Source organism: Camellia sinensis, chromosome 12 (genome assembly GCF_055761805.1).
Source record: "Camellia sinensis isolate YWXY chromosome 12, ASM5576180v1, whole genome shotgun sequence".
NCBI lineage: Eukaryota > Viridiplantae > Streptophyta > Magnoliopsida > Ericales > Theaceae > Camellia > Camellia sinensis.
Genome location: NC_138972.1, coordinates 17,890,635 through 17,907,547, shown reverse-complemented (window position 1 = coordinate 17,907,547; position 16,913 = coordinate 17,890,635). Strand labels below are relative to the sequence as shown.

At 37.6% G+C, this 16,913-nt stretch overlaps 1 protein-coding gene and 1 long non-coding RNA gene across 2 annotated transcripts; both read right to left on the bottom strand.

Moving 5' to 3' along the window:
* Nucleotides 1–6,555: 6,555 nt before the first annotated feature.
* On the bottom strand, nt 6,556–8,691 carry LOC145804092 (uncharacterized). The gene is made up of 3 exons (XR_014345691.1): nt 8,216–8,691; nt 7,236–8,056; nt 6,556–7,149 (listed from the first exon to the last, which is right to left on the bottom strand). It is a non-coding gene; the product is annotated as an uncharacterized LOC145804092 (long non-coding RNA).
* A 5,806-nt stretch (nt 8,692–14,497) lies between these two features.
* LOC145803415 (uncharacterized) lies at nt 14,498–16,208 on the bottom strand. Its single transcript, XM_082896686.1, has 5 exons — nt 16,056–16,208; nt 15,516–15,779; nt 14,937–15,380; nt 14,682–14,777; nt 14,498–14,578 (listed from the first exon to the last, which is right to left on the bottom strand). The coding sequence occupies exons 1-5, from the start codon at nt 16,206–16,208 to the stop codon at nt 14,498–14,500; spliced, it is 1,038 nt and encodes a 345-aa protein (XP_082752812.1).
* Between the last annotated feature and the right edge of the window lie 705 nt (nt 16,209–16,913).

Here is a 16,913-nt window from a genome sequence, read left to right as displayed (position 1 = left end):
ACATGACCTGATATACATAATATACGGGGCCTGAACGGAAGCATTTAATATTACAAAGTAACATAGAATAACATCCATTGAGCTAAAACTAACATGCCAGGATCACATACGTAAGAGCCATTTATCTATATACATACCCATACATATAAATGAGCGTATATCCGAACATTGGTAAAGAAAGGGAGTATATACATACATTTTAACCTTAAGTAAATAATTAAAGTGCATGACAAAATCTTAACAAAACTTCACATAAATGCATGGGCTTGGTCTGGGAGTCTAGGCATACTGAGGTTGACAATTGAAGGGTAAGCATCAAGGGTTAAGACGGACTACCAAAGTAATTACCTACAGAACAGACATAACACAAAGTGAGCGAAGCTCAGTGAATAATAGTATATAAATGATTCAATATTCAACTTAATCATAATACATATCAATGCGTATGTAAATACGAAGATCATATAATTAATCTGATTCTGTACTAATTTTAGAATGGCCTTAGGCCCAATCTTGAAACATAATGGCTTTAAGCCTTTGAATGGATTGGCGATAGCCCTTGAACATATTAACATTAAGCTTTTACACATGTTGGCATATAGCCCTTGAACATATGGCATGAAGCCCTTAAACATGTTGGCATATAGCCCTTGTACATTTGGCATGAAGCCCTTGAAAAGTTGGGATTAAGCCTTTGAACATATGTATGGACTCAAGAGGTGGCTCGTACGGATTCTAGAGGTGACTCGCATTGCAGCACTTAGTTCCGTACAGCACTTTGTTCCATACCAGAAATCATTAGGTCTTAAAGACCGATCAATTCATATCATGTTATAACATGGCATAAACGGAACGGATAAATAGAAACATATTCATACATATTCTTACTTATGCTTGAATCAGAAACAGAAATCAGAGTTCATGCTTGATCATAACCCACCCGTACAAGACCGTCGGTGGTACCATCCGTACAAGACCGTTGATGGTAAAACATAATCCACCCGTACAAGACCGTCGGTGGTACCATCCGTACGAGACCGTCGATGGTAAAACATAATCCACCCGTACAAGACCGTCGATGGTAAAACATAATCCACCCGTACAAGACCGTCGGTGGTACCATCCGTACGAGACCGTCGATGGTAAAACATAATCAACCCGTACAAGACCGTCGGTGGTACCATCCGTACGAGACCGTCGATGGCAAGAGATATCTTGTAACATACTTGAACCACGGTATTATTACCCCCGGGCAAGGGCCATAAGACCACGGTATTATTACCCCCGGGTAAGGGCCTTGTGCTAAGGATGCCACGAATACTTTTACATATATGGATAATCATTCATTAATTCATAGAGTCACATATCATAAAATAGAGCATTTCTTGGTATATCATATCATTACAGTGCGCTTAACAAAATAGAATAATTCACATTCTTATGTGGGTCACATAATGATGTTAAACTTTTGCGTTCATGTCATAGATTCTGAATAACTTCGAGTTCATATGTAACACAACAAAATAACTTCAAATTCATATGGATTCACATAACTTTCCAATTATTTTGATTCTTCGAAGATGAACACAAATTCTCTTTATTCATTAAGAAATGACATGGTCCACTTGAGCTATTAATCAGTAACATACCCTTTTGTTTAATCGTTCATATATGTTAACATGGTTGACCTGCAATTAACAGAGTGCTAATGGTAACCATTGCATCATTCACATGAGTTAATGCAGTTAACTTAAGTTTAACAGAACGTTCTTGATAATTATTAACAAAAGGTAAACACATTTTACCGATTGAATGATTCTAGAGATACCGGAATACCATAGTTCCATAATCCTCATACGTTCTATTTGTTCGTCATGAATCACTATAGCTATCTTGCAAATAACAGAAAGTTAGTATTCATTGTCAACAGTAAACAGAATGGACTGCTCAATATTGCCTCTAGATTTTCCAATCAACATATTGTTAACTTAATTACTTGCAAGGGATAGAATGTTAACAATGAGAATCATTAACAATACTTGAACGTGCGACTATAGTACTACTACTCACAGCGGTAGGTCTCTGATAGCGGTGGAACGATGTCCTCGTCTTGACCTACAAACACAATGCATATAACAGATTATGAGAATAAAACCAATCTCTTTTTATTCTTCACTCAATAGCTATGGTGGTTCTAGACTCATTAGTCCTCCATATGTTATAATTCATTCCTCATAAGATAGGAGGAATCGATAGGAGAAAGGTTCAGACGAAGAAACGGTACAAACCGGTAAACAGAAAGTGAACAGTCGTCACTAATTTGGACATAACTATTTTTTTATTTAGAATTTGGAAGTGAGACCACCACCATTGGAAACTAGACTTCCGGGGCTTGATTTTAGGCTCAAGAATCACTCAAAACGGAGTCCGGATGCAAAAGATATGCTTGTTCAAAGTTGGCTGGACAGAGCTGTTCCCGCACGTGCGGGAAAACAGTGCCGCACGTGCGGCCCTGGACAGTTTGCAGTCCGAAAATGGCTGAAAATTTGGGACTTCTCATTTTCAAAATCAAACCTTAATTACATGTAAATCAAAGCCCAAAACCCTTTAATACATGACCAATTTCACATTATTATTCTCCATCAAACATCATAACCTCAAAATAAACAAATATAATGACTTTAATTCTTCAATTAACCAACTCTTAAGGAATCAAGGTTCAATTCATGAAAAGAGTTCTTCTAAACTTATATCTATCAACCAAAACTCAATTAGGTGGTTTCTCTTCATTTGAGATCATGAATTTAAACTAGTAATAGATCAATCTTAAGGGGTTAAGTTGATTTCACATACCTAGAGCCAATCTCTTGAAGTAATTCCATCAATTTTCCCATCTTTCCTCTTCATTCTTAAGCTCTTCCTTCCCTCTTCTCCTTGAGTTCTCTATCTCTCCCTCTCTCACGTGGCTCCCCCTTTCCTCTAGATATATCTTTTTTTGATTCTAATAGATGAGTCCATCCACTCATAAGGCACCCATAATATAAGTATACACATACACACCAACATAACACAATAGAGAGAGCCAAACGTGGCCTTACGATTCGTACGAAATCAAATTTCAATTAAACTTCCCAGATAACTCTAAAAATTATGAGGATCATAAATATGTCCCCTGTTCTGGTTTCTGAAGCCTCTAATGCCTTCAATTTGCAGTATAAAGTTAACTACCCAAACGTGCATTAACAAATCAGACAAATTAGATTTCCAATTAATTGTCCCAAATAGTTCCAAAAATTCCCATTAACATATCCAAGTACTCAATTTTGATTTCTGAACCCATATAGGTCGGTAATTTCAATTTTAAATCCGTAACTCAATAGATAATGCTTCAATTCCAAAAGATATAATTAAATTAAAACACCTCATCTCATAGTTAAATACCAATGATTTCTTATATGCATTTTGGGGTCCTTACAGTTTCCAATCTTGCACTGCATCTATCTTAGATGAATCCATGATCACTCCTTCCCTGGACACCATATGGTCTAGGAACTTAACTTTGCTGAGCCAAAACTCACACTTCCCAACCTTAGCATATAATCGATGTGCTTTAAGAAACTCAAGTACAACCCACAAGTGTTTCTCATGTTCCTCCTTGGAGAGTGAGTAGACTAAGATGTTGTCAATGAAGATAACCATGAATCGATTTAAGAACCCACAAAAGACTTGATTCATCAAGTCCATGAACAAATTCGGTGTTGGTCAACCCAAAAGGCATCACTAAGAACTCGTAACGGCCATACTGCATATGAAATGTCATTTTTAGAATATCCTTCCCCTTTACCCACAGCTGGTGATACCCCAATCTTAAATCAACCTTAGAAAAATAAAAAAAAAAACCCCTTCAACTGGTCAAACATATCATCTATTCGTGGTAATGACTACTTGTTCTTAGCCGTTACCCAGTTCAACTTAAGGTAATCAATGCACAGTCGCATTGTGCAATCTTTCTTCTTGGCAATGAGAGCCGGTGCTCTCCAAGTTGATGTACTAGGACAGATGAAGCCCTTATCTAACAAATCCTAAAGCTGCACCTTTGACTCACACAACTCGGCTGGTGCAAACCTATATAGTGCCATGGAAATCAGAACCGTGCCTGATGCTAAGACAACTGAGAACTCAATCTCTTTATATGGAGGCAACTATGTGAGATCTTCCGAAAAAACATCTGGATATTCTCGACCTACTCTCAGCAATTCACCTCGAATTATATTACCCTTATTTACTACTGTGATGGCAAAAAGAAAACTTAACTTTCTTCGACCCTTAAGGTCATACAACGATGGGGTAGGACTATCGCCTCGGTCACACATAAAATAGAAGTAGTCTCCTGATGGCGTACACATTAACACCCTCATACAATGGCAATCTCTCAAAGCCCAGTAATGAGTCAACTAATCTTTACCCAGAATTACGTCAAAGCATGCATATCCAGAACAATAAAATTGAAGAGACCAAACGATCCATTGCCTCAATCTCACAAGAGCTGCATAATTGACCTAATGTCACTCTATCCCCAATAAGTGTCTCATCCAACAAAGTAGACTCCACCAATTCAAACTCCAAACCCAAATCGGATATAAAAGAAAACGATATGAATGAATGAGATGCACCAGTATCAATCAACACATTGATAATAGAGTTGAACAACAAAAAGTTACCTCTCACTATGGAAGGCGTTGGCAACTGATCTGGTGTGGTAACAATAAATACACGTCCTAAAGGCCTTTGCTTTACCTACTCATCCCTCGAAGCATAGGCCTGATACATGGATTGAGCCAACATGGCTCCCTGATTGGCCCTCGAGGCCTATGCTGACTGCGCTGGTTGATGGCTCTGTGTTTACCTCGCACTAGACGCACTAGATGTGCCACCAAATTGAGGGAAAAACCTCCTCAAGTGCCTTGCCTGCCCACACTAATAACAAATACGCGACTGACCCCTCCCCCTGACTCTGGCTCTAAGGACGAGCCGAAGACGGTGTAGACTGTTGCCCTCTTCTTCTCTGCGGGAAAACTGAAGACTTGTGGCCTAACTGACCACACTTAAAACAAGTGAACGGTGGTGTGTCAGATGAAGGGACACCTTTCCGTTAGAAAATTGAAATGCCCAGCACAAAACCCTAGAATTATGGGAAAAAAACTGTGCAGTGGCAATCAAAACTCCAACTCCTTTTCAACATAAGAGAAGAAAAGAAGCCGGAGTTGGGGGGCAATTTTGGGAGGCTAAAATAAATCAAGCTCAGGTAGGACTGAAATTCTTGAACTGGCAGTCACAACACGAAGGCAAATTTACCAAGGAATTGGGAATTCAGCCCTAGATGGTTTGAGTTTGGTAAGGAGGTCCAGCACTAGACTAGGTCAGGGGAGTTTGTGGACAGAGGAAAGGTGGCAGGAAGCACGCCTTAGGAGGGAGTGGACCCAATCAACACATGTCCCTGTATTTTAGGCCCAACCAATGCCTAAAAATCCACATTTGATAGAACACAATCCCTAAGGAAACGAGGTTGACATAAGGAGTGTAGAGAAGCCTAACAGCCCACAATGGCTAGTGGGAGCAAGCTATAAAAGGGGAGGTAATAAGTATAACGAAGGTACACAACCACTTCAACCTAAACCCTAATCTAATCATTTCGCACCTTTGTCTACTTTGTCACTGACTTAAGCATTGGAGGGACCCAAGGCAGCTCTAGTCAGCCCCCTTCACCTTTCAGTGAGGACTTTTTAGGTCTAAAGTAGAGAGAAACCCACCACGTCACTGCTGCAGCCAAGTGGAACAATTTTTACCCACTACACAAACCTATGATGGTTTTCTACAAACAAAAACCAATCCAGGGGATAGTATCATTAGCAAGGATGTTGTCGATCTCTTGCTTAGAGAAAGGAACAAACCTATGATGGTTTTCTACAAACAAAAACCAATCCAGGGGATAGTATCATTAGCAAGGATGTTGTCGATCTCTTGCTTAGAGAAAGGAACAAACCTATGATGGTTTTCTACAAACAAAAACCAATCCAGGGGATAGTATCATTAGCAAGGATGTTGTCGATCTCTTGCTTAGAGCAAGGAACAAGCCTATGATGGTTTTCTACAAACAAAAACCAATCTAATGGATAGTATCATCGATAGGGATGCTGGCTATCTCTTTCTTACGACAAGAAACAAATCTAAGATGGTTTTCTACAAACAAAACCTATCCAAGGGATAGTATAATCTGCAAGGATGTGGTTGATCTCTTGCTTATAGCAAGGAACGAATCTATGATGATTTCCTATCAGCAAAACCTAACTATGGGGTAGTAACATCAGCAGGGATGTTGCCGAGCTCTTTCTTAGAGTAGAGAATAGAGCAAAGGGTAGAAGTATTTAACATAAAAATATATATATATATATATATACATTGGCAAGTATTCTAATAAATCTCTTAAAACCAGAGCACATAAAATAGATTCCATCCACAAACACAAAATATATAAGTACAAATAAACAAGAAAGCAAACTAAATAAAGGTTGTTCATAGAATTAAAATGTTCACAAAAAAAAAAAAAAAAAACAAAACAAATCAAAACAAACAAACAAACAATTTAGAAACAAGAAAATAGAAAAAAGAAAAATCTTCATTCATTTGCAGGGGGATTCTCTTTGCTGGCTCCAACAGCCTCCTTACTTGCCCTCACCAAGGCTTCTGGACGAGGATAATGGATGTTCTTCATAAACCGGGACCCTTCCGGAACAATGGCGGCTCGAAAAGCAGCCAACAGCCCACCTCAAAAAGAAGGTTCTCCAACTTAGAGAACTACTCGTCATTAGCGAATATGGCTTCAGCATATCCCTTATCCTTAACAGCTTTGGTGGTTGCCTCTTGATTGGCCTTGAGTTCATCAGAAATAGTGGAGAGCTACTCCTTCTCCCTTTTCAAAAATAGTGGAGAGCTTTCACTCTACCTCTATAACCCTGCCTTCGGAAGTCGCCATCCTGTGCTCCAGCTTCTTCACTCTCTCGTCTTGCTTTTCTTTCACAAACTTAAGCTTGTCTCAGCTCAGACAAGCCTATCATGTCAATGCATGGCTTGGTTAGCAGAATAAAGACCCTATGACGATAAAACACAAAGCAATAAGGCAGAGCTCAAACAAAAAGAGACAAGAAAAAGAAGGAAAAAATGTCAAAGATACATACTGCCAAAGAAAAGTGCAAGGCCTGAGAAAAGATGGCCACATCCGACTGCTCTCGCAGCCAACCATCGTCTGCTGGAAGCATGAAGCTACGAACAATGGCGACAGCTATTTCGGGATCCGCCATTGCCGAATCAGTGCTCAAAAGCAGTCGATCCTTCAGTTGTGGCATCAGAATTAAAGGAGGATTGGAAGAAGCGATCTCCTAGGAAGGAACAATACAAGAGACGAGAGAAGGGTCAGATCGGCGCTTCTTTCACCTTTTTGTTGATTGATCCACTGGCCGCTCACCAAAGCTTTGTTCAAAAGGATGAGGATTAGAGGCAACCACTGCAGAAGGGGAATCAAAGACAACCGTAGCAGAGGTGTCATTGGCCACAACGATCAGAGATTGTTGAGAAATGGCTGAATTAGTAAAGGATCCGCCATCTCTTTGGCATTTCCTATCAACAATCAAAGACAAAAAATTCTTCGGCGACATAATTTTAGAAACTGTGGACTCTAAGTCAGCAAGCTATTCTTGGATTTGCTTCTCTTTGGCTAGAGGGACCTCAGCAATCAACTTATCAATAGTGGGAGCCTCTTCATCTTCAACAGCTTCTTGGAGGTGAGGGAGAATGTAGAAGTCCACACCACTATCGGCACTAAGAGGGACCCCATCAGTTGCAACTACAGTGTTATAGTAGGGCACATAGGAGAGAAAGATGTGGGTAACCCAACCTTGACCTCTTTGTTCAAATGGGCCTCTATAAGCCCAAAGTTGATGGAGAAGAGAAAATTTGACTTGATCCTCCTACTCGCTAGGATGAGAGTAGACAGCGGAACCTACAAATAAAAATAAATAAATAAATAAAAAGAGCAAAATGCAATTTAGAATAATGATTCATAGAAGACAACAGACATAATTAAAAAAAATGATGTTGAACAAAAAAATGATGAAAGTAGACAACTTGGATTGTTGAAAACCTTGGGTATAGACCATACCCTATCAGTGCTAGGGGAAAATTCCCAATTTCCCTCAATAATCGCAATTACGTCATTTACTCCCTTGCTAGAGTCAAAGAGCATCTGAACTAATTTGACGATGCTTATTTTTGGGCTTAAAATAAAATTTTAACCTCCCCTTGGTGGTTGGAACGAAGTTGTAATAGTAACTAATCTTAGGGAGTCCCAGGTTTATCCCTGGAATCTCATTTACATCTACTACCTCTATTACTATCCTAAAGAAGTTAGGAGAAAGTTGAGATGTTGCGACTCTATAAACAGAGCACCTCCCTCAGAAGAGAATGCAAGGGGAAATGAACACTCCCATTGACCATAACGATGAGAAGAAGGGGGATCTTGACCTCAGACTCCTCAATAAGGTCATCATTAGCCTTTGACAAACGAACAACTATATCATTAGGAATACGATGAAGAGTTCTACACTCAAGGAGGTTTTCCTTAAACTCAAAGAAACTCCTAAGGCAATTCATTTTTTTAGGAAAAGGAAAAGCAAGCAAGACACAAGAAACTGAAGAAAAGGCAAGAGATAGAGAACTTACAAAGAATGAGAATGGAAGCTTCAAAAAAGATTTGGACTAGACGCGTCTTGAGAAGTCTTAAAGAAGAGTGTAAACAAAATGATAAGAGTAAAGAAATTGCCCTTACATTTAATGTGTTAGAAGTAAAATGGCGCATGAAAAGACGGGTGCTATCATTGCGGCCCCATTAGCACATAAACAATAAAACACATGTCATTGGATGGATGACTCTTCGCATTAAGCGTCGAATCAAACCTGGTCGGGAATATGTCTTTGGCAACCTACCAAGATCGGTTGTCGAATGAGGGGCAATTGTGGAGAAAAAAATTATGAGCCCAGATTTAAAACCTAATTTCTACCACGAGAAAGGAAAAAGGCCCAAATGCACAAAAAGGATATAAATGAGTCTATATATGGCAACAACATGTCATCCAACAAAAGACACATGGTAGAATAGAAGATAGTCATCTAGAAAAAAAATCTGTAAAGTGGAAGAGGAGCGTTAGATTAAGGACATCCAACGGTGGGAACATAAATCTGACAAGGCTATAGTGTAGACTAAGCCTAGGAAACAACTGGATCATCTAATCAAATTAATCCAACGGACATGATGAGAAGCAAGTTGGCCACTTCCACTTGGCATCATCTAGGTTGTCCAAACGCCGAAGATCCAACGATCAAGGACATAAAGCAAGTTGGCAAGCTGCCCAACCAAGACCAAACAACATGCAGAACCCTACGATCAAAATAAAGATCTAACAGAAGAGGTTTGAACTAGAACATCTATAAATAGATAAATGGACACAACAAAAATGGGAGATTGAATGTAGGCAAAAATCATGTTTCAATGAAAATATTTATTTAGAAATTACCTATAGCCAATCAATGTACTGACTTGATCGTCGGAGGGTCCTCTTGACTAACTTAGGTCGGGAGTGATTACTGACAAATTGTTTCTCTTCGCAGATTGCAACTGATTGGGCTTATCATCTCGCTTTCCTTGTAAGGGTAATTTTCACCTTCCGTAGTGACTTTTTTACTTTTTGGCTAAAACAAAAAGCTGCCAAACGAGGCCTTAGTGTAACGATAGTCAACTTTTGGGAGAATCTTGGTAATATCAACAAAAATAGGAGAGATTATTGTAATTATTAAAATCTCATGAGAGGTCTCTGTAATTTTCAGAAATCTTAAGGGAGGTAACTATAATTTACCCTTAGATATATATATATATATATATTTTGTGTCAATTTTATTAAATGAAAAATTTTGACAATGGCATATTTATAAGTAGATCTTAAGAAGTGTATTTGTAATTTACTTAATTATTTATAATCAACACTAATTTAAATCATTACATGATGCAAGTAATCAAATAAGTAGGGGTTTTGGGAATTATTAGTGACTTGGGTTGAGACAAGGGGTGCGCGCGATACAGTTCGGACGGTTTGAGATTAAAATTATAAAATGAATGTCGGATTAGCGAATTAGCAAATTGTGGTTTGAGCGATTTTGAGCGGATTGGCAGATTGAACAATATTCTAACCAATTATCAGGTTTTTGCATAATATATAACACTAATTTACATAATATTTTTCATATATATAATACAAACTAATTTACATAATATCTTTCATGTATATAACTACTAATTTGTAATAAATTTCATATATTAAATCTCTTTCACACATTTTTATTTTGATAATTCATTATAAGTTAAAAAATATATATGTATCAATTATAGTGGAGAGAAACGATTTTGAAAATGGATTATAAATTTTAAAATTTAAATTGCAATTAACAAATAAAACGGTATAAATTGATACGGATTAATGTAATGGTAATGAACTGTGCAATCTAATTAGAATGGTAAATTCTATTTCCACCCACCTAATAAACTCAAGGCAAATCTTTTCTCACTACACACCCCTATTAATTTGATTATGAACTAATTTTCTCAATTCACACCCTTAAAATTACAATTACATCCATGTTTCATAAATGGTACACACACTTTATCTTAAAATGCACACACTTTAATTGATCTTAATTGAAATTTATAGTCCACCCACTTTTGTGAAGACATTGACTTCATTGAAACAGAGAAAACAAAAAAGAAAAAGTTTTGAACTTTCTTCACCTTCATTGAAGAACTAGAAGAGATCCATTGAATCTCCACTCAAAACTATTGAATCCTTTGTTTAAGGTAAGAAATCTTTCGATTTTCATATTACATTTATCATTTTGTTATTACATTTATCATTTTCGGATATATCTGCACTCCATTGGCATATAAAACATTGATTTTTCCATGGCTGTCCGGGTTGGAGCTTTCGGGACTGGGTTTCCGAATTTTTTTAAATCAGAACTTAATAACTGAATAATGGGTACATTTTCGACTTATCAAAACCGAACAAAATACAAAATTTTGAAGTTTTTCTGCCGAATTTAGTATATTTTTTCGGTCCAATAGTTCCGAATCACCAAGTTACATAAGTTACATAGGCTACCAAGATTGGTTTTACTGTAAGTTTTTCCAACAATTTTATTTTATGGGTATGTTTATGTATTTATTTATTTTTTGCAAAATTCAATGCATAACAATAGAAACAAAAATTTGTGCAGTATTGGTATTTTCACATTATATTGTTAGCTTAAGTAGTTAAACATAGGTCTTCAAAAATGCTGTTACCTTAATAGCTGAACAAAACAATTGCATTACATAGAACATTAGGGGTTTGTCCTTTCAAAACATTGAAATTGGGGCCAAATTTGGTGTTTGGTTGTATACTTACAGCTACAACAAATTTACAATCAAATAGAATGTACAAAGACAAGTGATGGGCAGTCCTTTGATTGTTTGAAAAATGATGTTGGTATTGATTAATGACCCTGCTGCCTTGGTAAATTGGCCGAAGTGAAGTTAATATGTTTTTGGCATGTTGTGAACATTACCAAACTAATTGGTGAATGGTCTGTATAGAATACAAATAGTTTTGCTATATCCATGTTTACATTATAATTTTTCAACAAATCTTAGTCTCACTCTTTCATCAGTAGTAAGGTTATGTCCTTAACTTATTTTCTTAAGTTCACATCACCCAAAATTTCAATTTAATGGTCTATAACTGCATATTAGATTTCATTAAGGTGGCATGGTTAGGTTACTTATTACTCGCATTGATGTTATCCCTTTCTGAGAGTGTTTATACTGTTTCATTATATTGGGTTGATGAGAACAATTTTCCTTATGCAGATGGATGCCAGTCCCAGTCAACGTCAATCAGTAACAACTTTGAATAGAAGACTCCGGGAATTAGAGAGACGTGGACATAGACGTGCTCGAGTGCATTATGATGACACACACATTGCCATGGATGATGATCCTATACAAGATGCACCAGTTATGGATGATGACCCTACTAGTGATGATGCTAACATTGTTGATGAAGATATCCTTACTCAGCCATTTCTGGGAGGGCCAACTGACCCATCAATCCTTAAAAGTTTTAAAAGTCATGTTGCTGCAGCTATTTGGAATGGTGCTGATGAAAGGGGGCCCTTGAAGTGTCATAATCACTCGTCTAAGATTTGTTCGTGGCTATGGCAGGAATAAGGAAACAAAGCTACATTTGTAAACATTGTGGAGATATCAGAACTTGCATAATTAGCTCGTTGCACGTACCGTTTTGTCAACAAAATTGTAATGTCTAGTTTTGTTGAGAGATGACAATCGGAGACAAACACCTTCCATTTGACTGTTGGAGAGATGACTATCACATTGGACGATGTCGCCACTATCCTAGGGCTTCCCATTGTAGGCAAATCTATTAGTGTGCGTAAGTTGTCAGAAAGGTGGGCCATTACAATAGTAGTTAATACCTTGGAAATTAATGAGCAAGAGGTTAGACATGAGATGTCTAGTGTTGGAAACAATTCAGTGAGGCTTGAGTGGCTGATGGCATACTTTCATAATGTCACAGACAATGATTCATTGGAAAGAATTGCATGTGCAGGTAGAGCATACTTGCTATTTTTGTTGGGTTGTACACTTTTCAGTGACAAGACTAGTACTAGGGTCCCCGCTGTTTATTTGAGTTTGTTGTCCGATTTGACGATTGTATCTTCATATGCTTGGGGTGTTGCTATATTGGCATACTTATATAGACAGATGGGGCACGCTAGTAGGTCCGGCATAAAACAAATAGCCGGTTACATGACACTTCTTGAGGGATGGATTTATGAGTACTTTCGTGGATTCCGACCACACTTGAATATGAATTACACTCGAGACATGCCACATGTTTACCGTTGGACTTCTCGGAGAGAGTTTGGTGAAGAGACATAGTTGCAGGCTTTTCGACAGAAGCTTGATAGGTTGAGTGTACATGATGTAAGTTAGAAAGTCCTTCAAAATTTGAAACTCAATATCATACAAAATTTATAGTTGTCATATCTTACAATTATTATTGTTTGTAGGTTATTTAGGACCCGTACCAGAGTCACAGAGATGTCCGTCCATGTCACCTAGTTACGTTCTACCATGATTGCCTAAAGTGTTTGGAAGTAGTTGAACCATATCACCCTGATAGAGTTTTGAGACAGTTTGGCAGAGTGCAAACAATCCCTAATCCACCACTTGGCCCTATGCGTGCCTCTCGAGCAGCCACAGCTCCACGCTACAATGTTATGTATGCATACTTAGACATCATTTGGGAGGCGTGGGATAACCATGTGTTATCTGATCGGAGGAGGAGTACATTGGTACAACAGCCTTGGGATTGTGTTCCTGGTTACATGGATTGGTACAAAACCATTACCCATATGTATGTTCAAAACCCTGCGCGTCATTCTCAGGTGGACCCAAATATTCATCATTATCAGTATCTTAGCCAAGATGCACAGATTCTTTTTTTTTTTAGGAGCACTATTACAAATTATTTATGTAAACTATTATAGGTTTGTGTATAATGTTGTATTTGTTCTTGTAATGTAGCGTATGTCACAGATATATCAGATTACTCATCCTTTCGTTGAGGCTAGCTATGAGGACATTGTTTAACATCCTGATAGACTTTACTATGCAATTGATGCAATTGAATAGTTTCTTCAAGATCAACACATTAGTGAAGCTGTGCCTAACACATCCGCTCAGGGTCGGTCTATACCCAGCTGTTCTTCTACACATCGTTTTGGAGCACATTACACTCGCCGGTCACGTAGTTGATAGTAGTTCATAATGCTAGCACAGATGGTTTCTGATGGTGCTAGTGGGTATAAGAAGACAAATATTATTATCATCTTTGGATTATGTACTTCTTGGATTATGTATACGGAGGCATGTATGTTGTGATGATGTTGATGGATTGAACTACTAGTTAATATTACTAGTTCTTCTTACATACTTATTGTTTAAAATGAAAAATCTTTAACAGTAGTTGCACTTGGTTAATATTATTTTCATTTCGTTTTGCGTTCAGACAATGTAAAAATAATATGACATCTATTCCATAAATAAGAGAACTATAACTCATATGATATTGTATTTAAAAAAAATGACCATTACATCAATCTATGTGAACTAGTAAATCATAAAAACTAATGACTGCTCTCTAAAGTCTTAAATCTCTCATGACTACTCTCTAATACATCAATCTATGTCAACTACATCAAATGTCTCCCGAGTAGCTACATTAGGTCCTATGTTATCTTTGAATTTTTGAATGTAGCTAACATATGCATTCTCTCATTCTGATGCACAAGGGTGATGGTGAACTCGCCAAAGCACAGCAATGGGAGGAACTGGATGACCGGCCTTTAAAAATACCTGCACGTACATCCAAAAATTTTACACATCTTTACCAAATCCATCAAATTTGCAATTACACAAATATTAAACAACAATGTACCGTTATTTTCATAACTTATACCTGCACAAAATGATTTCCATTGACAAATCCAATGGCAATCTCACGGCAATCAGCTAGGGTTACTGGTGGTGATCTCAAAGGTAAGAAAGTCAGACACTGTTACAATGACAAGTGGTACAAGACTACATTATAAAATAATGCAATAAGATGTCCTATGTCAGGCATAGTCATCCAACTATCAAAGCTTGCGCTATCTTCAAAATATGAAAGGATGTATGTCAGCTCCTCAACCCTCTCATGCGACCCGTATAGTACGACGTATTCATCTTTGTAATTGTTCAATTCAAATAGCAGATCACGCCTAACTTTCACCCAGTCATTCTTTCCAAGAACAAGTAAACTCGCAATAGCTCTAAAACCACAATTCCCATCATCATCTACATCCTTCATCAACTTTATGAATGGTATTAACATAGGTGGGAAGTTACCAGCATATGCACTCGGTAAACTTGTTCTTGTACGATATGTCTTTGTCTTCACATTCTGCTTCTTATCAAGCACTTTCGAAGCTCTCTTTTTCTTTGACTGACTGGAAGCTAATGTGCTCTGGCTATCATGGCCATCGTCAACCAACTCAAATGCACACGGGTCACGACGACAAGATATATCAGTTTTCTTATGTCCTCGATGTGGATTAGGTTTCACATCAAGCTCAATAAGAAAAGTGCTTGTTGGATTTGTAATTTTCCTCAACTTCTTCTATATATCTAATTTCATGGCAATATCAGACTCATTGAACCGCTTCAAAATCATCTCAAGTTCTGGAATACAAGTCAATTCCAATTTCTCAACCTTCGGATTATGCACACATATAGTAAGCCACATCCAATGTACATGTATGCTACTGAGTGGAATAGGACGGCCTTTTCTCATGTAATCTGCAATCTCGTGAGCACAAGATAAACCATGTGTGCGCCTAAGAACACACCTACATGTTGCAACATCAATTCCAACTGAATTTGCTCTCTTACTCTCTGCCAACACGTACTTCAATGCACAAATAGACACATTACCCTGGAGCTCTCTGAATTGAGAATGTTTGAATTGATGTTGCATAGTTGTCAAACTCTTCTCGAATGATGCTTTAACTTGAATGTGCTGCAACTCAAGTAGACAATGTATTTTTTCAAATGAAATCTCAAATGTTGTTGAATTGAGCCTAATTGCCTCTTCAATCTAGCATGATCACTCTCAACCCTGTTCATATGGATCTAAACAAAAATAGTCAAGCATAATAATTAAAAATAGCAATATGATTTATAAGAAATAAAAAAAAAACAAATATTACTGATTGGTTGTAACATTGCCAAAATGCATACACGTGTTTGTATGTACCACAATGAATTTTTCTTGATATGGATTCAACCAACTCACTGTAACATACTTGATTGCCTCCGAATAGTTACTGAAATCCTTATGCAGTGTTGCAAGGTGATCATTATATTCCTCTTCAATCGATGGCAATACCACATAGTTCCATGCAGTGTTAAACTTGTCCCATTTTTCTTTTGTCTCAAATTCTTGCATTTCGTCAATACATTCTTATTAATATGCCAACGACATAACAAATGTCGAGCATTCGAAAAAGTGTTGTCATTGGTATTCATCAAAGCAAGCTCTCTGTCTGTGACAATGACTTTAGGTAAAACACTGTTGTCTATAAGATCACGCATTGTTTGTAACGCCCATGCATAATTATCAACCCGCTTAGTTTGTAAGTATGCGATAGCCACGGAGAATGTCATATGAGTTGATGTCACTCCCACAATTTCAAGAAGAGGAAGCCGATATCTATTTGTCTTATATGTGCAATCCATAATCAACACACGACGGAATGTACGAAGCAAATCCAAACTCACTAGATGTGCCCAAAACAAGTCTGTGACAGTCATAGAGCCTTCCTCACATTAATAACGCTCAATGTACTTATGTTTTGCTAATTCACCCAGTAGTTGTTGCATCTAGGATCTACCAGCTTTCTGTAGAACCCTACATCGATGTCGTACATTATAAACTGTCTTCATTGTGCTCATATTAAGGGCATCCCTCTGTTTGAGTGTAATGAGTATCTCTTTTGGTCTTACTAGGCTCTTTGACATATCTACTAACAACGACTTTTCATTAGCTGACAATCTCCCTGAATATGAATGTCCTCGGAGATGCTCCGCAGCTCGATGATTATGCAATCCACAAACGACATTCAATATCTATTCGTCGTTTGTTTTCAACTTT